Here is a 26,387-nt window from a genome sequence, read left to right on the forward strand (position 1 = left end):
CAGGGACCGAGCAACGGGAGCTCACCCTGTCATTGCGGGGATTCGAACCGCCGACCTTCTGATTGGCAAGCCCTAGGCTCTGTGGTTTAACCCACAGCGCCACCCACATCCCTTTCCTCCAGGTCTAAAGGTAAAGGGACCCCTGACCATTAGGTCCAGTCGTGGCCGACTCTGGGGTTGCGGCGCTCATCTTGCTTTACGGGCCGAGGGAGCCGGCGTACAGCTTCCGGGTCATGTGGCCAGCAGGACTAAGCCGCTTCTGGCGAACCAGAGCAGCGCACGGAAACGCCGTTTGCCTTCCCGCCGGAATGGTACCTATTTATCTACTTGTACTGGCGTGCTTTCAAACTGCTAGGTTGGCAGGAGCAGGGACCGAGCAACAGGAGCTCACCCCGTCCAAGTGCAAGTAGGGTCCCTTTACCTTTACTATCTGAACGATAGACTTGGTCATTTGAATGCCCTTTTTGCTGTCTCTTTATTTGTCTGTATTGCTTGTATGTATTGTGTTGCTATGGCTGTTGGCTAATGCGAATAAAGTTTATCTATCTCAAAAAACAAAACAAAATCTCCCTGTCTCGCTCTCTCCGTCTCGCCTCTTTGCGCTAAAGGAGCTTTCCTTTTTGTTGTTTTTCTTGCAACCCCTGCAGAGGAGGAGACGGCCATCCCCATTGGTGTGCCCGGCCGCCTGCCCGTCTCGCTGGCGGGCCACCCGGCCATCACCGCCCAAGCCGTCCAAGCGGCGGCGGCCCAGGCGGCGGCGGTAGCTCAGGCCGCAGCGCTGGAGCACCTGCGGGAGAAGCTGGAGTCCGGGGAGCCGCCGGAGAAGAAGATTGCTCTCGTGACGGACGAGCAACAGCGGTTGATGCAGAGGGCGCTCCAGCAGAATCTCCTGGCCATGACTGCTCAGCTCCCCATGAGTATCCGCATCAACAGCCAAGGGACTCGCTCTCCAGGTATCCTTGATCTCTTGTCTTGCCCAGATGGAGGTTAGAGAGAACGACCTTGAAAGACCTACGTTGGCTCCCAGGACGTTTCCGAGCCCAATTCAAAGGGTTGGTGCTGACCTTGAAAGCCCCAAACTGCCCAGTATCCCTGAAGGAGCGTCTCCACCCTCATTGTCCAGCCCGGACACGGAGGTCCAGCTCCAAGGGCCTTCTGGCGGTTCCCTCCCTGCGAGAAGCCAAGTTACAGGGAACCAGGCAGAGGGCCTTCTCGGTGGTGGCGCCCTCCCTGTGGAACGCCCTCCCACCAGATGTCAAAGAGAACAACAACTACCAAACTTTTAGAAGACATCTGAAGGCAGCCCTGTTTAGGGAAGCTTTTAATGTTTGATGTATTACAGTATTTTAATATTTTTTTGAGTGGCTGGGGAAGCCCAGCCAGCTGGGCGGTGTATAAATGATAAATTATTATTATTATTATATAATGATCTGTGTGTGGGCATTAGGCACCTGTAAAGATAAAGGTAAATGGACCCCTGACCATTAGGTCCAGTCGTGGCCGACTCTGGGGTTGCGGCGCTCATCTCACTTTATTGGCCGAGGGAGCCGGTGTACAGCTTCCGGGTCATGTGGCCAGCAGGACTGAGCCGCTTCTGGCGAACCAGAGCAGCACATGGAAACGCCGTTTACCTTCCCGCCAGAGCGGTACCTATTTATCTACTTGCACTTTGATGTGCTTTCGAACTGCTAGGTTGACAGGAGCAGGGACCGAGCAACGGGAGCTCACCCCGTCATTGCGGGGATTCAAACCGCCAACCTTCTGATTGGCAAGTCCTAGGCTCTGTGGTTTAACCCACAGCGCCACCCACGTCCCTTAGGCACCTATACAGGTGTGGAAATTTGCATGTCTTCCTCCCCCTACTTTTGCCCCTGGCCCCGCTCCCCAGAAAGGGAAACGGCTGCCTGACTGCCTCTGTCTTACTCTCCTCCTTTTTCGCCTTCCAGAAAACCGCCAAGACTCCGCCATGAATTTGGCCACCAACGGAACGAACAGCATCAACATGTCTGTTGAGCTCAACGGCATCGTTTATACAGGTAAACCCTTGTTGAAGGAACCTCGGAAAGGAGGTTTCGGCCAGCCTCACGAACCCAGTCTTTTCTTTTTAAAATCATTTTTATTGATTTTCCAATAAAAACCATCCAATTCATATATCCAATCATACTACTACTCCAATTAAAATAAAAAACTAAAATAAAAAAGACCAAATTATAGCCCCGTCTTAAGTTTGCTAAGGTCGCAAGCTCCGAAGGTTGCAAAATTACCTTGCCTACACCTGTAAGATGAAAGGTGAGGACGGGTTTTTGCATTTAAAAAAAAATGTTTGCAAAAAGAAAATACATGAAACAGGTGCAAACATCCCAGAAAGAAAGAAGACAACTAATTGAAAGATTTAAACTGTAAAGTGTATTATTATTATTATTATTATTATTAATAATAATATTTGCAGCCTCAAAGGTTAAAGTACAAAAGCTCTGCTGCAAAGGGATAGTAAAGTTACTAAGTCACCCAAATGTTCCCTTTGCAAATTATAAAGCTATAAATGTAAAAATGGAAGTGTTCTGCACCTGTGAGTTGCATCGCTATTGAGAATCAAAGCTGAATGTAGTCTTAATTGAGCCAGAATTTGCATGTACTAGGGACACCACATGCCTCAATGTTTGTATAAGAAATAAAATTCCTTTTTTTAATGGTAACGCAAGCTTTGCCCTTTTCCGGGAGGGCAATTTGCCAACTCTCTGAATCCAAATTACTAAGATTAAAGAAGGTCTTCCGGGTTTTGGCAGTGCGGCACTGGGCCCCTGTTAAGAGATTAAAAAATAAGCTCTTAACTTTTCAAATCCATAAGTAGCTTCAAGAGTGCCTGGTGGAAAAATGGCACCATAGTTTGCGTATACAGTGGTACCTCGGGTTAAGTACTTAATTTGTTCTGGAGGCCCGTTCTTAACCTGAAACTGTTCTTAACCTGAAGCACCACTTTAGCTAATGGGGCCTCCGCGCCACCGGAGCACAATTTCTGTTCTCATCCTGAAGCAAAGTTCTTAACCTGAAGCACTATTTTTGGGTTAGCGGAGTCTGTAACCTGAAGCGTCTGTAACCTGAAGCGTATGTAACCCGAGGTACCACTGTAGTTGCCAAGGAAATCTCGTCAAACGGCTTGCTCCAAAATTCATCCGCCTTTGAGCAGCTCCACCACAAAGGCTGATAGATGCCATCTAAGGGTTGAAAATGTGTTTGCAGACGCGGCAAATGAGCCATTCCCCTTCCCTTCTTTAGCATCTGTTGCAATGGGTGGAAACCCCATTTCAGAACCCATATTTCTCACTGCATAATAAAATTGCAAGGGATGCGGGTGGTGCTGTGGGTTAAACCACAGAGCCTAGGGCTTGCCGATCAGAAGGTCGGCGGTTCGAATCCCCGCAATGACAGGGTGAGCTCCCGTTGCTCGGTCCCAGCTCCTGCCCACCTAGCAGTTCGAAAGCACATCAAAGTGCAAGTAGATAAATAGGTACCGCTCTGACGGGAAGGTAAACGGCGTTTCCGTGCGCTGCTCTGGTTCACCAGAAGCGGCTTAGTCCTGCTGGCCACATGACCCGGAAGCTGTACGCCGGCTCCCTCGACCAATAAAGCGAGATGAGCGCCGCAACCCCAGAGTTGGCCACGACTGGACCTAATGGTCAGGGGTCCCTTTACCTTTACCCTATCTCCTCTCAAAGCAATTGCTGAAAGGCAGCAGCCGCGGCTTTTGTAGGGTCTCTTAATAATATCAATAATAATTAATAATAATAATTTATACCCCGCCCATCTGGCTGGTTTTCCCCAGCCACTCTGGGCGGCTTCCAACAGAGTATTAAAATACAATAATCTATTACACATTAAAAGCTTCCCTAAACAGGGCTGCCTTAAGATGCCTTCTAAAAGTCAGGTAGTTGTTTATTTCCTTGACGTCTGAAGGGAGGGCGTTGCACAGGGCCGGCGCCACCACCAAGAAGGCCCTCTGCCTGGTTCCTTGTAACCTCGCTTCTCGCAGGGAGGGAACTGCCAGAAGGCCCTCGGAGCTGGACCTCAGTGTCCGGGCAGAACGATGGGGGTGGAGACGCTCCTTCACATATACTGGGCCATTTAGGGCTTTCAAGCTCAGCCCCAACACTTTGAATTGTGCTCGGAAACGTCTAAGGCAACCAGGATTAAGGGACCAGTTGGGTGTTTAGGTTGGGGAGAAGGAATGGGTCCTGGGTTCCGGTGGCCCACCAAGTGTCTTCTTCCATCCTCCAGGTGTGCTGTTTGCCCAAACTCCAGGGCCGTCGTCCTCCCACAGCAAAGGAAACTCCAACAGCGGCCGCGGCGGTTCGCAGGGCGCGCCGGCCGCCGCCGCCAGCGCCCCGCAGACTGCTTTCCCCGCCGCGCCGATGTCTACCTCAACCAATTCCTCGTCGCCTTAAAGAAACCCTCCCCGCTGGTCCTCTTCGTCCTGCCAAAGTCGAAAGCCCCCTCCCGGTGACACTCGGTCGACGAGAAAAGATCCCCGGTTTGGACCCTTTTCCGCCTGTCTGGACGGGGATTTCCTGGGGGCGTTTTTCCGGAGAGAGGGGAGAGATGGACCCGCACACGCCTTGTTTGTTTCCGGGGGGCAAGGGGGGTCTTGAAGGCGCCATCTTCTGTCCCCAAATCCCCCCCCAAAAATAAAGGAACCTCTTTGCCATTGCTGCAGGGAGATTGTTTTGATACCGCCCCAACCAATTTCAGCTTGGCACCAAAATAACCAAACCTTTTTGGGGGGATAAGGATGGGGGAGCTGCTGGGTCCTAATCTCTCCCTCCTCTTTCTCTCCCCGCTTCCACCAAATATCTTCCCCAATGCCCAGCATTAAAGATATCAAATAGAAGAACCAAAAAAACGAAAACAAAGAAAGCTTTTTCAGCCTGGATTTTGGAGGGCAGGGGGTGGCGCGTCGAGCGCCGATGATTTCTGAGCCAGATGGAAAACACTGTGTGGTTTTAGCTCTTTTTGTTTTTTTGACGTAATGCATTGTAGACACAGAACTCCTTACTTACCTCATGCGAACTCACACTTTTGCACTGTGTGTTATTGTTATTTTTGTTTTTTAGGGGGCGGTGGCGGGGAGATACCTCTCGTCAGGCGGTCTCAGGGTGCAAGGTGGTCTCAGAACGAAATCCTTTTTTTAAACCCCACCCCAAACTGCATTTACAAAAGGGGACGGGGCGGGGGGGAAGGGCGGTGGGAAAGCTTTTAGCTATTGCGTTTTTGTTTTCTTTCCTTTTTTTACAAAAAAACAACCGCTCTCGAAACATATATAAGGAAAATTCAGGGGTGTGTGTGTGTGTAAATAGAAACTTCTTTTGTTTTCGGAATACGATTCTCAACAGACAACCAAAAAAGAAAAAGCGAAAGCAGATCTATAGAGCAAATTCTGTCAGTTTTTATTTTGGCGGTTATCCTCTTAACGCGTGTTGCTTCAGGTGTGTTTTCCGACGACGATACGGCTGCACTTTTCCTCCCCAAATCTTTTCGTGTAACACTGGCAGGGTTTTTTTTTGCGGGTAGGTTCTCGGGGGAAATTGTCTTTGACGAACGAGCTCAGGTGGTTTTTTTCCTACATATTGGGGTGGGTCGGGGGGCGCGTGCAAGCAATTGCTTTGGGATTTCACGGGACGATATTTTTGTACGGAGATTTCTTTGCGTGGAAACTGGAGACTCGGATGGGGCAGCCTTCCTGCGTCTTAGCGCTTTGCTCCCCTGACCCTCAAACATTTCTCCTTTGCGATGGCACGACGACAAAAGCAAACAACCCGCTGGGCTGTTTCTCCTCGCCTCCAGCCCCCAAATAATTTAAAAACCACAGCATTAACCTCTCCAAAGTCTGCGGGGCTTGACGTTTCCCCAACGCCCAGGAAAACTGGGGACCTCAGACGTCGCCATTTCCAGGAACGAAACCTTTTTTTTAACATTGCATCCTCCGTGTGCATTTGAATCACGTGGCTTCCCTGCAAATAATCCCGGGAACTGTAGTTTGCAGAGGGTGCTGGGGACCTCAGACGTCCGACCGGCTTTTGCCAGGACGAAACCCTTTTTTTAACATCGCATCTTCCGTGTGCATTTCAAGCATGGGGCTTCCTTGCAGATAATCCGGGAAACGTAGTTTGCAGAGGGCGCCAGGTTGCAGTTCTTTCAGATTTACCGCAACGGTGCGTTGCTGAGGAGTAGCGTGGCGCGCTGGGGGTTTTGGCGAAGTTTTGGGGGCGCAACTGGCGGAGAGGATAACATTTGGGGTTGTGTGTTTCTTTTTCCTGCTCCCTCCAAACTCAGTTGTGGTTTCCTTTGAACATAGGGACCGGGTAAGGGGGCACGTCTTTGACTTTGGCAGGAATCGGAGAGGTTATGGGTCTCGCTTTCTGCAGAAGCAGGTGGGGGGAAACCCACCATTTCGGATGCAGACGAAAAGGGGGTCCAAATATTTGCGGCTAGCCGCCAGAGAACCCCCTCGACTTAACAACGACAATTTGTTGTGTTGGCATATCTACCTCATCGTACCCCTTTCTCCTCCTTTCCAGTTCGCCCCGGGGTGGGCAGATTGGAGAGGATTCTTGAATCAGAACATCTTCCCCCCCACCACCACCACCAATGTCTTCTCTTTGCTGGACCCTCTCCCCGTAAATATTTCTAGAAGTTCAGCTTTCCTTTAACGAAACGCAGCAAAACGCTGAAATTAAACAACTACTACTAACATGGGCTCTCAAAACATCCCTCCACCACCCCCTTGTCGTCTCATGTGCTGGTTTTAATTTCTTAACTGGGGGTTGGGGGGCTGAGAGAAGACCCCACTGGGACCCCCTCAGCAAAACAGATTTTTGTGCCCCTAAAGGAGACCCCATTTTGATCCAGTCCTGTTTTGTTTCGGCCGGCACCGTTAACCGGACGGTAGCTTTCTGGAACAAACGAAAGGCTTCTCCCTCCCTCTCTCTCTCTTTATATTTTTAAAAATGATTTTTAGAATTTGTCGCTTTCTGGGATCAAATAGCGACAACTCTCCCTCCCTCCCTCTCTCTCTCTCTCTCTGTTAATAATAAGGCTGTAGAACCCAGACTTTTGCTTGGGAACACTTTTAAATTTTCTGTTCAAGGCTCTAGGAATTTTTACAGGGTGCATCTCCTCGCTCCTATTTTCCCCAAACCCACTAATATATCTTCCACTGGGTATCGACTTGGCGCCCTCCGGACTTTGGGTGCCGTGCACTCTGGGAGTTGTAGCGCAACACACCCGGACGGCTCTAGATTGGCGGCGAACCCTGTAGACACGGAGCGCCCTCGTCCCCAGCACTGCGATACCCCTTGAAACCGTTGTGGTTCCTGGGAGCTGTAGTTTTGTGCCGGGTGCTGCGCATTGTGAGGCCAGCGCCCCATTCCCCCTCGCACAGCTACAGTTCCCGGGGCTCACCGGGGGAAGAGGGGTTGGTTGCTATGCCATTCTTAAGTTGTTACAGAGGGGAATTTCCTGGGTCCCCTGACGGCTCCTGGTGCCCGTAACAAAACTACAGTTCTCTTTGGGGAAAACCACGACGGTTTCCGGGGGCATTGTAGTGCATTAAACGTAGTTTGACTCTTCCTATTTTGAGCCTATTTTGAGGCCTGCGGTCAAAGAAGTCTCCCCTGCCCTATATTTAGACGCTGGCCTAGGAACGGAAAAAGGGATATCTCTTCTCCGCGAACCCCAAAGAATGCTGTCACCCAGAAAAACAAAAAAACCATTTTCTGTCCACCTCGTTCCCGCTTTCGGGACGTGGCCAAAGTTTTGGAAAGCCCTCCCGAGAATATCTTAAGGTGATTTTTGTTTTTTTTTTAGGCTGTGTTATTAAATTAAAAGCACACGACGTTCCCCTCCCCAACCTCGCGGGAACTGTAGTTTGCCCAAGGCGCTGGGAATTGTAGCGCTGGGAGCGTTTTTCCATTTAATTATCGATTCTGCTTTTAAAAAAAAAAAATTGTGCTTGCCAATTTCTGGAATGGGAATTCCAGCCCGAGGCGCGTTGATAGCCTTTAAATTCGGCGTCCTTTTATCATTATTATTATTTTTAAATCATAATAATAAAGCTCTCTCAGATCCCGTCGGGAAGAGCTCTTTGCTTCCCTGCTCCTCTTTTTTCAAAATGACTGCTCAGCAAACAGAGATGCAGATGTCCGTAAATCAGATTTTATACCATTGCCGGTCGAGTCTCCATATAGTGCATTTACGGACTTTGCAAATGAGCCCCAGACTTGGGGCAATCTGGGCGTTTTGGGTCCTTCTTACCTCCTCCTCTGAGTAGACCCATTGAAGCGAACGGGCCCAAATTGGCGGCTGATATCAATGGGGAGAGACAAGGCAGCGACACCCCCCCCCCCATCACCAAAGCAAGGTTGCATTTTGGGGCTGCGTTTAGACGGTTCTCAGAATCCAGCCCCCAAGCTACCCAGCCCGGAAATATATAGAAATATCATCTGCGAGATCCCACCGCTACCACCAATCCTCTTGTATCGCAAACAAGTCCCCCCCCCCCTTTTTAATTTTTTAGAAAGCTTACTAATCGAACCGTATGGGTACCGCGGATCACAAAAGTGTCTGCTTTGAATTGCGGGTTAAATGGCCTCGCACGGACCCAGAGGGTCCGTCGGCCGTGGGGCAGGTATGGATCTAGGGAGAGGAGAGGGGGCGAACTGTTCCTTCAGCATCTGCCTAGTATTTTTGTTTTTTAACTCCATTTTCAGGTGTGTTGACCCACCTCAAACCAATCTCTCTCATGGCTTTCTATGTGGGTCTTCCCCACGTTGACTTTCCTGCCTTCCCCACTCATGAAAATAATTTCTTTTAAAAAATCTACCCATTGGGCAGTGGTGCCTTCTTTCCTTTCGGGTCCTCGAGCTGCCGCGCCGAATCCTGGGCTTGAAACCCTCCCTTTCTGCCTAGAGACGCGGAGATGGGCCGGATATCGGTTTACGAACCCGATACGCAAATCTGGCTGTTTCGATGGATCCCTGTTAAACCGCAGCCGTCTGTCTTCAAACTTGGAAAGTATAGGATATACCTCTGTTATTAAGGCAGTATATGCGCCATCCCTTTAAAAAAACACCCCCCAAAATCCTGGGAATTCAAGTTTGAAGGTCTTTGGAACTATAGCACCGTCGGGGTGAACTACAGTTCCCAAGATTCCTTTATTTTTTTAGGGGAGGTGTTTTGGAGGGATGTTGCGTACGTTGCTTTTAACTACGATTTGAAGTCGGTTGGGTGAACCGACGCTTGTCCAAAAAAAAAAAGAGGGTCTTGGGTTCGAGGTGAAACGCAGAACTTTGCGGTTAGGCGTTTTTGCGGTCTGGGTTTGGAAGCAAAGGGCCGTAAGCCGATACAATCACCTGAATTTTAAATGCCAGGCTTTGGGCGCTGTGCGGTGTGCACAGGAACAGTCTGATAATAATAATAATGTTATTTATACCCTGCCCAAATGACTGCCTCGCACACTCGCTCTGTCCTTGTGTCGACAGCTCCGCGGCTGCGAAAGGGCCGGAGTCGTCGGGACTCGAACCCAGAACCTCCGCCCGCCTTTCCCTAAAGAAGAGACCCTTCCTCTCTTACGTGCAACCCACTTTCCTTGTGGGGAGGAGGAGTTGTTGCTGGGTGTGTGTGTGTTGTGTGTGTGTTTGTGTGAATTTCCCCCCGCCCTAGACATATTTTTTAAAAAAGAGAGAGAGAGAGAAAGGGAGTTTTTAGCGCGGGTGGGCGAGTAAGAAATTCTATATCCAAATTTATATAAATATATATATAAGTGTGTATGTTTGTGGGTTGTTGTTTTAAAGTGTGTGTGTCTCTCTCAAGGAACGTGGCATAATTCCTTCATTCTCAGGCCAGAAATTTTGCTTTTTAAGGGTTCGATGGCGACTCAGGGGCAACGTGGAAAATGCTATCTGGATCTTGATTGTATTCTGGAGGGGCTGCGAGGGCCGGGGTGGCGGGTGGGATATGGGTTTGGGTTGGGTGTACAGGAAACAAACCAAAATGAAATAAAATTTGCTTGCGGTGATGGTGGCTGAGGGTGTGCCGGGTTCGAATTCCGACCCAGGGCTTTCCGCGTTCCCAAGAACGGGGCGACGCTTGGGGGGGGGAACCCTTTATTTTATTTTATTTTTGGAAGACCGGGGGGCAGACCCTGCTATCAAGAGGAACGTTTTCCGGGTTCTTGATTTCCGCGCGGATTTTTGACAAAAGAGACTCCGTTTGAGGCAAGATTCGCGGGAGCAAGATTGCAGAGGTTGGGTTTGCAGACCCCCCCAAAAAACCTTTAAAAATAGCTGCAGGATTTCGGGGTTTTGTTGTTTTTCGATTACGCCTTTCCCACAAAAGCAAGGATTTTCCGTGCAGCCCCCAACTCGCAATCCCATTTTACGTCTAATTCGCTTGCGAAAAGCGAAAACGGGAAGACTTTAGCTGGTAGTAAAAGGATTTGTGTTACATTTGTACAAACACTGTGGGTTTTTTTGCGGGGTGGGTTCTGATTTTTTTTGGGGGGTTGCAAACTCAGAACCCCTTTTTCCTTTCTCTCTCTCTCTCTGCATATCAAGTTTTAAATAAGATGTAATTTCAGGGTGTGTTTTTTCTCCCCACTTCTGGGGTTGTGTTTGTTTTTTTTCTTCTTCAAAGGAAATAATCAAATTTGAACGAGCAGCAAAGATATGCAATCTGTACAGCGTAGGTAGATTTTTGACTCAGGAAAGAAAATAAAAATCGAAAAATAAACCACGTTCTACCTCTGAAAAACAGCAGCGGGCTGCCTTTCGTCACGGCGGGGGTATTTTTTGGGGGGGGGGGAGGTTTAAGGCAGCCTCTGCGTTTTGCGCTTTTTATTTTTCGTTTTGTTTTTTTCGTTTGTTTGTTTCGTGTGTTGTTGTTGGTTTCCTTAAGAAAGAATATCACGTTTTCGCAAAACATTCAGGTATTATTAACCTTTGTGACTTAAGAGAGAAATAAAATAATAAAAAAACACTGAAAAAGTTTACATTTTATAACATTATTATTACAGATTGTATTTAAACTTCAGAAATATTTAAAACGATTGTAACCTTGTAAAGTTGGAGAAATATTAAAAAAGGAAAAAGAGGAGAAAAGGAAATTCGTCCAAATGTGGTCTTGTCATCTGTGTGTGTGTGTTTTGTGTGTCTGGTTTTTTGGAAACCTATGGAGTTCCCTGATCCCGTTCACAGCGGTACCTTGGTTCACAGACTTAATCCATTCCGGGAGTCCGTTCCAAAACCAAAGCATTCCAAAACCAAGGCGCGCTGCTTTCCCATAGAAAGTATTGCAAAACGGATTAATCCGTTCCAGACTTTTCAAAACACAACCCCTAAAACAGCAACTGAACATGGATTTTACTGTCTGACGAGACCATCGATCCATAAAATGAAAGCAATAAACAATGTACTGCAGTCGCGCAATCGATCCATCAGTAGCTGGACTGGGTTCCGCACAGTCACAAAAACAAAACGGAAAAGAGCCGCAAAAATGCAAAATAAATAGCAAAAACAGACAGACCTCAGCGTAACGCTCAAATCGGAAGCGCAACACTCAAAATGGAGCACGTTCGGCTTCCGAAAAACGTTTGCAAACCAGAACACTTCCTTCCGGGTTTGCAGTGTTTGGGTTCCAAGTTGTTTGATTACCAAGGCGTTTGAGAACCAAGGTGCCCCTTTATATGCATTTAAAGCAGTATCACACGACTTTGAACAGCCCCCAGGCATCTGGGAATTGTAGTTGGATCAGGGTGCTGAGAGTCGATGGGAGAGCCTAGTTCTCCGGGAAGAGGGTTGTTAATTTGCTTTGGGAGTTGTAGCTCTGGGAAGGGAGTAGAGGGTCTTCACAACACCACCCAGCACCCGGTAAAGGTAAAGGGACCCCTGAGCATTAGGTCCAGTCGTGGCCGACTCTGGGGTTGCGGCGCTCATCTCGCTTTATTGGCCGAGGGAGCCGGCGTACAGCTTCCGGGTCATGTGGCCAGCAGGACTAAGCCGCTTCTGGCAAACCAGAGCAGCGCACGGAAACACCGTTTCCCTTCCCGCCGGAGCGGTACCTATTTATCTACTTGCGCTGGTGTGCTTTCGAACTGCTAGGTTGGCAGGAGCAGGGACCGAGCAACGGGAGCTCACCCCGTCATTGCGGGGATTCGAACCGCCGACCTTCTGATTGGCAAGTCCTAGGCTCTGTGGTTTAACCCACAGCGCCACCCGGGTCCTGCGCCAACGGCACCCTGAGCAAACTATAGTTCCCAGGGTGCTTCCCCCGGCCCTGATCTCCAGAAGAGGCACGCCATGCTCCAAAGAGGGGGTGCCTCTATCATTCCTCAACTTTTCACACAGCAAAGGTAAAGGACCCCCAGACCAGGGGTAGGCAAACGAAGGCCCGGGGGCCGGATCTGGCCCAATCGCCTTCTCAATCCGGCCCCTGGACGGTCCGGGAGTCAGCGTATTTTTACATGAGTAGAATGTGTCCTTTTATTTAATATGCATCTCTGGGTTATTTGTGGGGCATCGGAATTCGTTCGTTTTCTTTCTCCAAAATAACAGGCATACCTCTTCTTGTAAACGCTTCACATTGCGTCTTTTCGGGTTAAGAACGCGGCAACATGCGCAGAAGCGTTCTGCGTGGTTCGCGCATACGTAGAACAGCTCTGTTGCGCTTTGCACATGCGCAGAAGTGTCGCTCTGGTGACGGACTTTTCAGGGTGCGAATGGCACCCCGGAACAGATCATGTCTGCAACCAGAGGTACCACTGTAAAGTCCGGCCCCCCACATGGTCTGAGGGACAGTGGACCGGCCCATGGCTGAAAAAGCTTGCTGACCCCTGCCTTGGACAGTTCAGTCCAGTCAAAGGCAACTATGGGGTTGCGGCACTCATCTCGGTTTCTTGGCCGAGGGAGCCGGCGTACAGCTTCCGGGTCATGTGGCCAGCAGGACTAAGCCGCTTTGGGCAAACCAGAACAGCGCACGGAAACACCGTTTACCTTCCCGCCGGAGTGGTACCTATTGATCTACTTGCACTTTGACATGCTTTCAAACTGCTAGGTGGGCAGGAGCAGGGACCGAGCAACGGGAGCTCACCCCGTCATTGCAGGGATTCGAACCGCCGACCTTCTGATCGGCAAGCCCAAGAGGCTCAGTGGTTTAGACCACAGCGCCACCCGCTCCCCTAAGGTAAAGTAAAAGGACCCCTGGACAGTTAAGTCCAGTCAAAAGAGACTATGGGGTTGCGGCGCTCATCTCGCTTTCAACCTGCGATGTACCAAGGCGGGCCAGTGGCTTAAGGGGCGTCGGTAGGGGATTTAGATAAAATGCCACTGGTGGGGCTTTTTGTCTTCCAAAGGCCGTCAGCCGGGACTGCGCCATGGAGCCTCCATATACAGGAGCAGTCTTGCTGCAAACTAGCAGCGGTGGGCATTCATGTACAGGGAGGGGTGGTGCATTTGAACTTAAGCGTTTTGGAACCGTTAGACTGGCCACTAGATGGACTTTGGGTTTGAGTCTGTGAAGTGAGAGAGATATAGATAGATAGATAGATAGATAGATAGATAGATAGATAGATGGATGGATGGCAGGGTAAGTCGGTCTTCATGAGAACATACAAAAAAAGCCCGAAGCGTTTCTGTTACATTATGTACGTAAAAAGATAAAGGTAAAGGACCCCATGACAGTTAAGTCCAGTCAAAGGTGACTATGGGGTTGCTGCGCTCATCTCGCTTTCAGGCCGAGGGAGCCGGCGTTTGTCCGGGTCGTGTGGCCAGCAGGACTAAACCGCTTCTAGTGCATGACAGAAACCAGAGCGCATGGAAACGCCGTTTACCTTCCGGCTGCAGTGGTACCTATTGATCTACTTGCACTTTGACGTGCTTTTGAACCGCTAGGTTGGCAGGAGCAGGGACCGAGCAACGGGAGCTCACCCCGTCATTGCGGGGATTCGAACCGCCGACCCTCCGATCGGCAAGTCCAAGAGGCTCAGTGCAGAAGAGGGGAGTGATGGTCACTATCTATCCATTTGTATTGAATGCAAAACCTGACCTTTCTCCTTCCAAAGGACAACACACAGACAAGCCCGACTTGCCCCCGAGGCTTTCCTTGACACTTTGCAAACCTGCCTCTGCAGCCTTGAGGGCTAGAAGCCTGATTTAAAGGTAAAGGGACCCCTGACCATTAGGTCCAGTCGTGGCCGACTCTGGGGTTGCGGTGCTCATCTCGCTCTATAGGCTGAGGGAGCCGGCATACAGCTTCCGGGTTATGTGTCCACGATTATGATCTAAGAGATTATCCTATTACTTAACTGGGGAGACAGGTTTCTTTATAAGGCATAAATTAAAGGTAAAGGTAAAGGGACCCCGACGCTCATCTCGCTTTACTGGCCGAGGGAGCCGGCGTACAGCTTCCGGGTCATGTGGCCAGCAGGACTAAGCCGCTTCTGGCGAACCAGAGCAGCGCACGGAAACGCCTACTTATCTACTTGCACTGGCGTGCTTTCGAACTGCTAGGTTGGCAGGAGCAGGGACCGAGCAATGGGAACTCACCCCGTCGCGGGGATTCGAACCGCCAACCTTCTGATCGGCAAGCCCTAGGCTCTGTGTTTAATCCACAGCGCTTCCCACATCCCTTTCCTCCAGGTCTAAAGGTAAAGGGAGCCCTGACCATTACGTCCAGGCGTGGCCGACTCTGGGGTTGCGGCGCTCTTCTCGCTTTATTGGCCAAGGGAGCCGGCGTACAGCTTCCGGGTGATGTGGGCAGCAGGACTAAGCTGCTTCTGGCGAACCAGAGCAGCGCATGGAAACACCGTTTACCTTCCCGCCAGAGCGGTACCTATTTATCTACTTGCACTTTGACGTGCTTTCAGACTGCTAGGTGGGCAGGAGCAGGGACCGAGCAATGGGAGCTCACCCCGTCCATCGCAGGGATTCGAACCGCTGACCTTCTGATCGGCAAGTCCTAGGCTCTGTGGTTTAACCCCCAGTGCCACCCACTCCCCTAAGGTAAAGGTAAAGGACCCCTGGACGGTTAAGTCCAGTCGTGGCCGACTCTGGGGTTGCGGCGCTCATCTCGCTTTCAGGCCGAGAGAGCTGGCGTTTGTCCGCAGACAGCTTTCTGGGTCATGTGGCCAGCAGGACTGAACCGCTTCTGGCGCAACGGGACGCCGTGACGGAAACCAGAGCGCATGGAAACGCCATTTGCCTTCCCGCCGCAGTGGTACCTATTGATCTACTTGCACTGGCGTGCTTGCTTTCTTTTTCTTTTTTGAATTTGATTTTAATTCTTTGCTGATTAAAAATGTACATATCTATCCAAACATGATATGCTATCTCTTTGCATGTGAAGAAAAAGGAAATTATGTAGGGAATGGAAAAATTTTAAAGGAACAAAACAGAGGAAAAGAAAAAATAAAGATACAAAGTAAAAAAAAATCAAAAGAGGAAAAGAAAAGAACATTATTTACACAATGAGAGGCAGTATTTCAATAATAATAATTGAAAATTTGGACACAAATTTTAGTCCTTTTATTTTATTTCTTTTATTTTTAGTCCTTTTATTTCTATTTTATTTCTTTTATTTTACTTTGAGTATAGTCCTTTTATTTCTTCTATTTGTTGACCTGTTATATATATATATTATTTTGAGGGGATGGGAATGACGTTTCTGGGGTATTTTCAAGGAAATCCGCCCCAAATCTACACTTGCGGCACGGGGCTGCCAGTCGTCCGGATATCCCCGGGCTCCCTCCGCAAATCTCCGGGCGCTGTCCGGAAACCTCCGGACGTGCGGGCCCCGCTTGCGCATGACTATGGGCAACCCTCGCTTCGAGAGGAATCCATCAATCTCCCCTCACACACACACACACACAGGAAATCCCGCCTCCGCGGCCGGAAGCGGCCGCTCTAGGACAACGCGCTGAGCGTTGACGGGGGAGGAAGCGCCGCGCGCGCCTTGCCGCTCGAGGCTTTCTGTCCCTCGCGGGCCGCCGTCGTCCTGGTCCCGACGCGGTGACGTCGTGGGCGTGGCTTGGCCTCCCGTCCGGGAGGAGGAGGGAGGAGGGGACAAGATGGCGGAGGCTTCGCCGCAGCCGGGACGCTACTTCTGCCACTGCTGCTCGGCCGAGATCGCCCCGCGCTTGCCGGTGAGTCCCGGGGGGCCGTTGGCGGGCGGCCCCCCTGCCGCTCCGAGGACGGAGGACCCGCCGCTCCGCAGCGCCCGGCGGGGGAGGCCGGTAGACTGCGCTGCCGGGGGGAGGCTCCACTACGCGAGGAGGGCGCCTGGGCCTTCTTGGGGGGGGAGGCGGGGGGGGGGTTCTCCGCAAACCCCCCCCCCCAATTAAGAGGAGGGGAGGGGTAGACTGCTCTTTGCCCTGGAGGCTCCACTGCTGGGCGTTGCTTCGTCCCATTTATATAAGTCCTTTGGGGGGGAGGCGGGGGGGGTTTCTCCCCCAAGGCCCCCCCATTAAGAGTCCTTTGGGGGAGGCGGGGGGGTTTCTCCCCCAAGGCCCCCCCATTAAGAGTCCTTTGGGGGGGAGGCGGGGGGGTTTCTCCCCCAAGGCCCCCCCATTAAGAGTCCTTTGGGGGGGGAGGCGGGGGGGTTTCTCCCCCAAGGCCCCCCCATTAAGAGTCCTTTGGGGGGGGAGGCGGGGGGGTTTCTCCCCCAAGGCCCCCCCATTAAGAGTCCTTTGGGGGGGGAGGCGGGGGGGTTTCTCCCCCAAGGCCCCCCCATTAAGAGTCCTTTGGGGGGGGAGGCGGGGGGGTTTCTCCCCCAAGGCCCCCCCATTAAGAGTCCTTTGGGGGGAGGCGGGGGGGTTTCTCCCCCAAGGCCCCCCAATTAAGAGTCCTTTGGGGGGGAGGCGGGGGGGTTTCTCCCCCAAGGCCCCCCCATTAAGAGTCCTTTGGGGGGAGGCGGGGGGGTTTCTCCCCCAAGGCCCCCCCATTAAGAGTCCTTTGGGGGAGGCGGGGGGGTTTCTCCCCCAAGGCCCCCCCATTAAGAGTCCTTTGGGGGGAGGCGGGGGGGTTTCTCCCCCAAGGCCCCCCAATTAAGAGTCCTTTGGGGGGGAGGCGGGGGGGGTTTCTCCCCCAAGGCCCCCCCATTAAGAGTCCTTTGGGGGAGGCGGGGGGGTTTCTCCCCCAAGGCCCCCCCATTAAGAGTCCTTTGAGGGGAGGCGGGGGGGTTTCTCCCCCAAGGCCCCCCCATTAAGAGTCCTTTGGGGGAGGCGGGGGGGTTTCTCCCCCAAGGCCCCCCCATTAAGAGTCCTTTGGGGGGGAGGCGGGGGGGTTTCTCCCCCAAGGCCCCCCCATTAAGAGTCCTTTGGGGGGAGGCGGGGGGGTTTCTCCCCCAAGGCCCCCCCATTAAGAGTCCTTTGGGGGGAGGCGGGGGGGTTTCTCCCCCAAGGCCCCCCCATTAAGAGTCCTTTGGGGGGAGGCGGGGGGTTTCTCCCCCAAGGCCCCCCCAATTAAGAGGAGGGGAAGGGTAGACTGCCCCTTCCCCTGGAGGCTCCACTGCTGGGCGTTGCTTCGTCCCATTTATATAAGTTTTTTTGGGGGGGGCATGTTTGCAGTGGAGGGTTTTGCCCATCCAGGTAGGTAGGTACCTTGTCATTTTTTTCTTTGGGGGGAGGATAGTGTAGGCTCCCCTCCTTTCCCCCCCCCTCCAGGTGCCATTGCAAGGCTGGTTGTCGGGTTCTTGGGGGGGGCAGAGTTGGGAGGGAGGTCTTGCCCCCCCTTCTCTCCCTCTTTTCTTGGGGGGAGGGGGTAGACTGTTCTCCCACCTGGAGGCTCCACTGCCAGGTGTCGCTTCCTTCTCCCCTTATATAAGTCCTTTGGGGGGGAGGCGGGGGGGTTTTCTCCCCAAGCCCCCCCCCAATTAAGAAGAGGGGAGGGATAGACTGCCCCTTCCCCTGGAGGCTCCACTGCTGGGCGTTGCTTCGTCCCATTTATATAAGTCCTTGGGGGGGAGGCGGGGGGGTTTCTCCCCCAAGGCCCCCCCAATTAAGAGTCCTTTGGGGGGAGGCGGGGGGGTTTCTCCCCCAAGGCCCCCCCATTAAGAGTCCTTTGGGGGGAGGCGGGGGGGTTTCTCCCCCAAGGCCCCCCCAATTAAGAGGAGGGGAAGGGTAGACTGCTCTTTGCCCTGGAGGCTCCACTGTTGGGCATCGCTTCCTTCTCCCCTTATACAAGTCCTTTTTTGGGGGGTGTTTTTTTGGGGGGGCATGTTTGCAGTGGAGCCTCCAGGGCAAAAAGCAGTCTACCCCTCCCCTCCTCTTTACAGGGCTTGATGGGGGGGCTTGGGGGAGAAACCACCCCCTTTCTCTCCTTTTCTTGGAGGTAGGGGGGTAGACTGCTCTTTGCCCTGGAGGCTCCACTGCCAGGCGTCGCTTCCTTCTCCCCTTATATAAGTCCTTTGGGGGGGAGGCGGGGGGGTTTCTCCCCCAAGGCCCCCCCCAATTAAGAGGAGGGGAAGGGTAGACTGCTCTTTGCCCTGGAGGCTCCACTGTTGGGCATCGCTTCCTTCTCCCCTTATACAAGTCCTTTTTTGGGGGGTGTTTTTTTGGGGGGGCATGTTTGCAGTGGAGCCTCCAGGGCAAAAAGCAGTCTACCCCTCCCCTCCTCTTTACAGGGCTTGATGGGGGGGCTTGGGGGAGAAACCACCCCCTTTCTCTCCTTTTCTTGGAGGTAGGGGGGTAGACTGCTCTTTGCCCTGGAGGCTCCACTGCCAGGCGTCGCTTCCTTCTCCCCTTATATAAGTCCTTTGGGGGGGAGGCGGGGGGGTTTCTCCCCCAAGGCCCCCCCCAATTAAGAGGAGGGGAAGGGTAGACTGCTCTTTGCCCTGGAGGCTCCACTGTTGGGCATCGCTTCCTTCTCCCCTTATACAAGTCCTTTTTTGGGGGGTGTTTTTTTGGGGGGGCATGTTTGCAGTGGAGCCTCCAGGGCAAAAAGCAGTCTACCCCTCCCCTCCTCTTTACAGGGCTTGATGGGGGGGCTTGGGGGAGAAACCACCCCCTTTCTCTCCTTTTCTTGGAGGTAGGGGGGTAGACTGCTCTTTGCCCTGGAGGCTCCACTGCCAGGCGTCGCTTCCTTCTCCCCTTATATAAGTCCTTTGGGGGGGAGGCGGGGGGGTTTCTCCCCCAAGGCCCCCCCCAATTAAGAGGAGGGGAAGGGTAGACTGCCCCTTCCCCTGGAGGCTCCACTGCTGGGCGTTGCTTCGTCCCATTTATATAAGTTTTTTTTGGGGGGGGCATGTTTGCAGTGGAGGGTTTTCCCCACCCAGGTAGGTAGGTGCCTTGTCATTTTTTTTCATGGGGGGAGGATACTGTAGGCTCCCCTCCTTCCCCCCCCCTCCAGGTGCCATTGCAAGGCTGGTTCTCGGGTTCTCGGGGGGGGCAGAGTTGGGGGCGAGATGTTTCCCTCCCCCCTCTTCTCTTTCTTTTTTTGTGAGGGGGGGGGTAGACTGTTCTCCCACCTGGAGGCTCCACTGCCAGGTGTCGCTTCCTTCTCCCCTTATATAAGTCCTTTGGGGGGGAGGCGGGGGGGTTTTCTCCCCAAGCCCCCCCCCAATTAAGAAGAGGGGAGGGATAGACTGCCCCTTCCCCTGGAGGCTCCACTGTGCCATTGCAATGCTGGTTCTCGGGGGGGGCAGAGTTGGGGGGAGGTGTTGCCCTCCCCCCTCTTCTCTTTCTTTTTTTTGTGGGGGGGGGGTAGACTGTTCTCCCACCTGGAGGCTCCACTGCCAGGCGTCGCTTCCTTCTCCCCTTATATAAGTCCTTTGGGGGGGAGGCGGGGGGGTTTCTCCCCAACCCCCCCCAATTAAGAGGAGGGGAAGGGTAGACTGCTCTTTGCCCTGGAGGCTCCACTGCTGGGCGTTGCTTCGTCCCATTTATATAAGTCCTTTGGGGGGAGGCGGGGGGGGTTTCTCCCCCAAGGCCCCCCCAATTAAGAGGAGGGGAAAGGTAGACTGCTCTTTGCCCTGGAGGCTCCACTGTTGGGCGTCGCTTCCTTCTCCCCTTATACAAGTCCTTTTGGGGGGGCATGTTTGCAGTGGAGCCTCCAGGGCAAAAAGCAGTCTATCCCTCCCCTCCTCTTTACAGGGCTTGATGGAGGGGGGCTTGGGGGAGAAACCACCCCCTTTCTCTCCTTTTCTTGGAGGTAGGGGGGGTAGACTGCTCTCCCACCTGGAGGCTCCACTGCTGGGCGTCACTTCCTTCTCCCCTGATGTAAGTCCTTTTTATTGGGGGGAGGATAGTGTAGGCTCCTTTCCCCCCCTCCAGGTGCCACTGCAAGGTTGGTTCTCCGGGGGGGGTGTTTTTTGGGGGGGGTAGACTGCTCTTTGCCCTGGAGGCTCCACTGCTGGGCGTCGCTTCGTCCCATTTATATAAGTCCTTTGGGGGGGAGGCAGGGGGGTTTCTCCCCCAAGCCCCCCCCCCAATTAAGGGGAGGGGAAGGGTGGACTGCTCTTTGCCCTGGAGGCTCTACTGCCAGGCGTTGCTTCCTTCTCCCCTTATATCCTTTGGGGGTTGTGTTTTTTTTGGGGGGGGCATGTTTGTAGTGGAGGCTTTTGCCCATCAGGGTAAACATGGGGAGGTATTGCCCTCCCCCCTTTTCTCCCTCTTTTTTTTGGGGGGGGTAGACTGCTCTCCCACCTGGAGGCTCCACTTCCAGGCATTGCTTCCTTCTCCCCTTATATAAGTCATTTTTTGGGGGGTGTTTTTTGGGGGGGGCATGTTTGCAGTGGAGGGTTTTGCCCATCCAGGTAGGTATGTGCCTTGTCATTTTTTTTCAATGGGGGGGGGAGTGTAGACTCCCTCTTTTTTTGTGGGGGGGGGTAGACTGCTCTCCCACCTGGAGGCTCCACTGCCAGGCTTTGCTTCCTACCCCTTCTATAAGCCCTTTTTTTGGAAGGGGGTGTTTTTTTCAGGGGGGGCATGTTTGCATTGGAGGGTTTCCCCACCCAGGTTGGTAGGTGCCTTGTCATTTTTTTTATTGGGGGGAGGATAGTGTAATCTCTCCTCCTCTCCCCCCCCCCCCAGGTGCCACTGCCAGGCTGGTTCTTGGGGGGGAGCAGAGTTGGGAGGCAGGTCTTGCCCCCCTTCTCTCCCTCTTTTCTTGGGGGGAGGGGGTAGACTGCTCTCCCACCTGGAGGCTCCACTACTGGCGAATGGCACCTGGGTCCTTTTGAGGGTGGGGAGAGGGGGTTAAGCGGGGGGGGTTTCCTCCCCCAAGCCCCCCCCAATAAAGCCTTGTAAAGGGAAGGGGAAGGGTAGACTGCTCTTTACCCTGGAGGCTCCACTGCCGGGCGTCGCTTCCTTCTCCCCTTACACAAGTCCTTTCTTGCAGGGGGTGTTTTGCGCCTGTTTGCAATGGAGGGTTTTGCCCCCTTGCTTTGGTAAAGGGGGGGGCGACCCCAGTTGCTGGCCAGGGAGGGTGTGTCTCCTTCCTGTCTCCTCCAAACGCAAGCCTTGACGTGGGTTGGCTGAGCTCTCTTCCCCCCACCCCAGTTTGTCAAGCGAGGGTAGACTTCTCTTTCCCAAGGAGGTTCCACTTAATAAGGGCATTGATTATACACCAGGCCACCTATCAGGAGTCCTGTCTGGACTACTGTTTTTAAGTTGTATTTTAATCAATTGTTTTTATACTTGAGCCCAGTCTTGGCTGGGGAGGGCGGGGTATAAATAAAATCTATTATTATTTATTATTACGAGCAACGCCTGAAAGGAACAGCTTCCCCTCGTCGCCTGCCAGCAGCTGGTATCCAGGGATAGACTATGCTGGAACACAGAGGTTCCATTCTGCGTTTGCAGATGAAATCGACTCAGTCAGCATGACTTTGATCTTTTCCTGCTTTCTCTTTCGCTATCTCTTTCTCGGCCTTGCCCGCCCATGTGTCTTTCCTCAACTGCTGGCCGAATCGAAGAATCGTGGACGTTTTATTATTTTCTCCCTCCCCCCAAAAACCCCTGGCAGTTGTGCATGGAGCTGCGGCCGTGCCGAAATATATTTATTTTCGCAGAATTAGAAAGGGAGCTCTGGAAAGGTTCCAGCCGGTCGTCCTGTCCCAAGCCGCTTTGCAACACATTTTATTTATTTTGAAAAAGTGCAGGCAGTTTAATTGAACGGTACCCAAGTGACCAATGTTGAACTGGGGAACTGGCGTTTCCGTGCGCTGCTCTGGTTCGCCAGAAGCGGCTTAGTCCTGCTGGCCACATGACCCGGAAGCTGTACGCCGGCTCCCTCGGCCAGTAAAGCGAGATGAGCGCCGCAACCCCAGAGTCGGCCACGACTGGACCTAATGGTCAGGGGTCCCTTTACCTTATACAGTCAAACCTTGGCTGTCGAACGTAATCCTGTTCGGCTTCCGAAATGTTCAACAACCGAGGCGCGGCTTCTGGTTGGTCGCAGGAGCTTCCTGCACTCAGCAGAAGCAAAAAAAAGTACAGCACGCTGAAATACAAAATGCAAAAATGAAAGAGAAAATAACAGAGAGCCCCAGGCAGACATAGCCTGTCTCTGGAGCAAACGGCTTTGAAGAATACAGATAGTGGGAAAACGACCTCCGCCTTCGAGTAGACCTGAGAACCTTTTAAACATGAGGATGTAGCAGAATGGTGATTCCGTGCTTTGTAAAACTTCATTCCCAGACCAAAAGGTTGGGAGATAAATGCCATAGAGGAGCTGTTTTTCTTACCTGCTAAACAGAGACATCGGGCGGTAATTTGGCACCCAAACATCTTCCATGTGGTCACAATTGGACCTGCGCCAGTATATTAGGGGGTGGCTGGGCTACGGAGGGAGTGGGCTTCGGGGAATGAGGAGGCCTTGCGCAAAACGCCGACGATTCGCCGTATATAGCTTGATCTGAAACTTCAAAATCAACACTGCCATGTAGATTTCGAAGGATTCGCCGATACATCGCCCAGCCCTCCACCCCCATCGTCCAGCCCGGACACCGGGGTCCAGCTCCGAGGGCCTTCTGGCGGTTCGCTCCTTGCAAGAAGTGAGGTTACAGGGAACCAGGTGGAGGGCCTTCTCGGTGGTGGCACCCTCCGTTCAGATGTCGAGGAAATAAACAACTAACTGACTTTTAGAAGATATCTGAAGGCAGCCCTGTTTAGGGAAGCTTTTAATGTTTGGAGTTTTATTGTATTTTTAATATTTTGTTGGAAGCCGCCCAGAGTGGCTGGGGAAACCCAGCCAGATGAGCAGGGTATAAATAATAAATTATTATTATTATTATTAGTAATATTACTGCTGTAAAGGAAGAAGGTGCTCACCCCTTTAAAGGGACAAGCCTTGGTCACAGCAAACATCAATTCTTAAATGCGGGTTACATCTTGCAAGTGCCCCATCTTTCTCTGGTTGCGAGAGAGTCCCAACTGCGTGCATTTATTGTTGCTGTTGTTTCACAAACTAATTTGCGCTGTTTTTTCCCCCTGCAGGACTACATCTGCCCGCGGTGCGAATCTGGCTTTATTGAAGAGTTGCCGGAAGAACCTAGGTAAAACCCAACTCTCTGATTCGGGACAAAATGAGATTTTGCCGGTTTGCAGTTTTGGCTCCGGGGCAAGGTCCCCTTTTCGGGCTTTGGGGGCCGCATTCTGGCAGCGGGCAGCAGTCAGACCCCCAGATGGCCACAGCTTGCGGGCAAAAGCCGGCCTGGAGGGACAAGGAAGAGGAACGACAAGTCCTTAATTAATTCCCCCACTGTTGTCAAGCATAGACCAATCGCGGATTGAAGGGCACAGGCTCTCCGCAAGTTTCTAGTCCACATTAAGGAATCGGGAGCCGAGAGAGAGAGAGAGAGAGAAAACCAGACTTGTTCAGAGTTTCTCCTGCCTTAGATGTTTGTTTTTTTTAAGCAAGTGTCAACGCTGCTTTCTTGCGTGCTTGCCTTCAGCTCGCTCTTCTATCTCGAAATCTTTTCAGGAACGTCGAAAATGGATCCAACTCTTCGGCGTCGACCAGCGAGCAGAGCAGGCACCCGTTCGAGGTGAGGCGCCGAGCGTGGCAGGTCGATTCTGCACCGTCGTGTTTTTGCCAGAATTTGGAAGCTGGGAGGGAAAGGATGGAGTTGGGCTGCTGGCGAAATCGCCGCTCGCCTTTGGACGAGTCGGGGGTCGTTTCCAGGCGACTAGCTTTGCCCGGCAGATATTATCTTTGGCTCGAAGTGGAGGCCTCTGTCTGATCTTTTTTGTGAACCACCCTGAGACCTCCAGGTATAGGGCTGTAAAGGTAAAGAGACCCCTGACCATTAGGTCCAGTCATGACCGACTCTGGGGTTGCGGCGCTCATCTCGCTTTATTGGCCAAGGGAGCCGGCGTACAGCTTCCGGGTCATGTGGCCAGCAGGACTAAGCCGCTTCTGGCGAACCAGAGCAGCGCATGGGAACGCCGTTTACCTTCCCGCCAGAGTGGTACCTATTCATCTACTTGCACTTTGACGTGCTTTCGAACTGCTAGGTTGGCAGGAGCAGGGACCGAGCAACGGGAGCTCACCCCGTCATTGCGGGGATTCGAACCACTGATCTTCTGATTGGCAAGTCCTAGGCACTGGTTTAACCCACAGCGCCACCCGTGTCCCTTATAGGGCTGTATATACCGTATTTTTCGCTCTATAAGAAGCACCAGACCACCAGACGCACCTAGTTTTTGGAGGAGGAAAACAAGAAAAAAAATATTCTGAATCTCAGCAGCCAGAACAGCAAGAGGGATCGCTGCGCAGCGAAAGCAGCAATCCCTCTTGCTGTTCTGGCTTCTGGGATAGCTGCGCAGCCTGCATTTGTTCCATAAGACGCACACACATTTCCCCTTACTTTTTAGGAGGGAAAAAGTGAGTCTTGTAGAGCAAAAAATACGGTAAATTCAATAAGTGAATGAATAAATGAGGGCAGCGTACCTTTCTGGGGCGGGGCATCCCAGCGGTGGGCGGGGCCAGAGGCAGGAGTAGGCGGGGCTAGAACCTTTCACCCGTACACAAGGCGTCTTCCCAACGCCCCTGACCCTCTCCGCTTCCGCTCCAGAACGCCGACCAGCACTTATTCACCCTGCCCCAGGGCTACGGGCAGTTCGCCTTTGGCATCATCGACGACACCTTTGAGTTCCCGGCCTTCGGGTCGAACGCTCAACCCGAGGACAACCGGGACGCGGAGAACCGGCGCGAGAGGGAACACCAGTCCCGGCACAGATACGGCACCAGGCAACCCCGGGCGCGGTTCACGGCGCGGAGGGCCGCCGGCAGGCACGAAGGCGTCCCCACGCTGGAAGGGTGAGAGGACGCGACTCCGGCATAGCTGTCAAGCGTCCCTTATTTGGCGGGACAGTCCCTTATCCCAGCGCCGTGTCCCGCTGCTGTCCCTTACTGATGATGTCCCTTCAATTTCCCGGGTTTCAAAGGAAGCAGCTCCTCTCCCTCCCTCCCTGCCGGCCAGGGAGGAGGGAGGCTCCAACTGGGTTGCTTGGCTGGCCGGCCCGCCCCCCTCCGGCCTCCTCTCACCAGCCTCGGCCCCTGGGAGCCCCTCCCCACCGGGACCAGTGGGCGCCTCGGGCCCTTCCGCTGCCATCCTCCTTGTGGCCGCCGAGCTGAGCGTCTCTGCCTGGGGCCTCCCCTCTGCCTGCCGCCGCTCCCACTAGCCATACTGCAGTTGTGCCGCCAAAGGACCTGGATGAGATGGGCACATTGGGCAGCCCGGCCGCGGCCTATGAATTGCTGAGAAGCCTTGAGAGGAGAGCGAGGGCAACCATAGAGAAAGCAGTTCAGAGAGAGGAGGAGGAAGAGGCAGGTGTTCCAAGGGCTAACCATATTGGGGGAAAGCAGAGAAAGGACCGCATGCGCTTCTCCCATAGATTTGTAGTGGTAGACTAGCATAGATGGTCTGATCTGCGGGTTTACTTCGGGCGCTGTTTCCCCCCCCCCCCCTTCCTCCCGCCCCGCCTGATGGAACTGAGAGCTGCAGATGGAGCACGAGAGAAAAGATACAGAACTGCAGCAGCGTCTTCGTTTTGCGCGAAAATAGCTGGAGGGCCGAGTCTGGGGGTGCCTGCTATAGAGGCACAATGGTCAGGATCGGTTCTGGATTGGAGTCCCAAAGCATTGAGGAGCGGTGATCGCGAGTTTTCCTCTTTCTCCCGGCGGTCAGCTCACTTTTCCTTTTCTCCACCTCCCTCTTTGTGCAGAATCATCCAGCAGCTGGTCAACGGCATCATTGCCCCCACGACGATACCGAACCTCGGAGTGGGGCCTTGGTGAGTTCACGACGCCCCCACCCCATCCTTTTCCCCAGAGGCCTTCTGGTCCCAGCAGCAATCTTAACCCTTCCTCTCTGCTTCTCCCCCCCAAAACCCCATTTATCGT

General features: G+C 52.9%; 2 protein-coding genes and 1 long non-coding RNA gene across 5 annotated transcripts in view; all 3 read left to right on the forward strand.

Annotated features, from left to right (window-relative positions):
• ARID3A (AT-rich interaction domain 3A) overlaps positions 1-10,144 on the forward strand; it is a 59,388-nt gene extending 49,244 nt beyond the window's left edge. For both annotated transcript variants that reach the window (XM_083594623.1, XM_083594622.1), the window contains exons 7-9: positions 648-953; positions 1,947-2,036; positions 4,276-10,144. In XM_083594623.1, the coding sequence (XP_083450749.1) occupies positions 648-953; positions 1,947-2,036; positions 4,276-4,442 (563 nt within the window). In that variant the 3' untranslated portion in view covers positions 4,443-10,144. The remainder of the gene's footprint in view (positions 1-647; positions 954-1,946; positions 2,037-4,275) is intronic.
• LOC310753633 overlaps positions 1-26,387 on the forward strand; it is a 192,081-nt gene that overhangs the window by 52,527 nt on the left and 113,167 nt on the right. The window lies entirely within an intron of this gene.
• RNF126 (ring finger protein 126) overlaps positions 15,955-26,387 on the forward strand; it is a 767,042-nt gene continuing 756,609 nt past the window's right edge. Inside the window, exons 1-5 of one of the 2 annotated variants that reach the window (XR_014543357.1) lie at positions 15,955-16,186; positions 23,477-23,535; positions 23,964-24,027; positions 25,057-25,301; positions 26,210-26,278. Coding sequence is in view for 1 of the 2 variants with exons in the window: in XM_083594844.1 (XP_083450970.1) it covers positions 16,112-16,186; positions 23,477-23,535; positions 23,964-24,027; positions 25,057-25,301; positions 26,210-26,278 (512 nt within the window). In the remaining variant the exon portion in view is untranslated. The remainder of the gene's footprint in view (positions 16,187-23,476; positions 23,536-23,963; positions 24,028-25,056; positions 25,302-26,209; positions 26,279-26,387) is intronic. The other variant, XM_083594844.1, reaches the window with a different exon arrangement.

The sequence above is a fragment of the Podarcis filfolensis genome (genome assembly GCF_964270895.1).
Source record: "Podarcis filfolensis genome assembly, chromosome: 18".
In the NCBI taxonomy this organism is placed as follows: Eukaryota; Metazoa; Chordata; class Lepidosauria; order Squamata; family Lacertidae; genus Podarcis; species Podarcis filfolensis.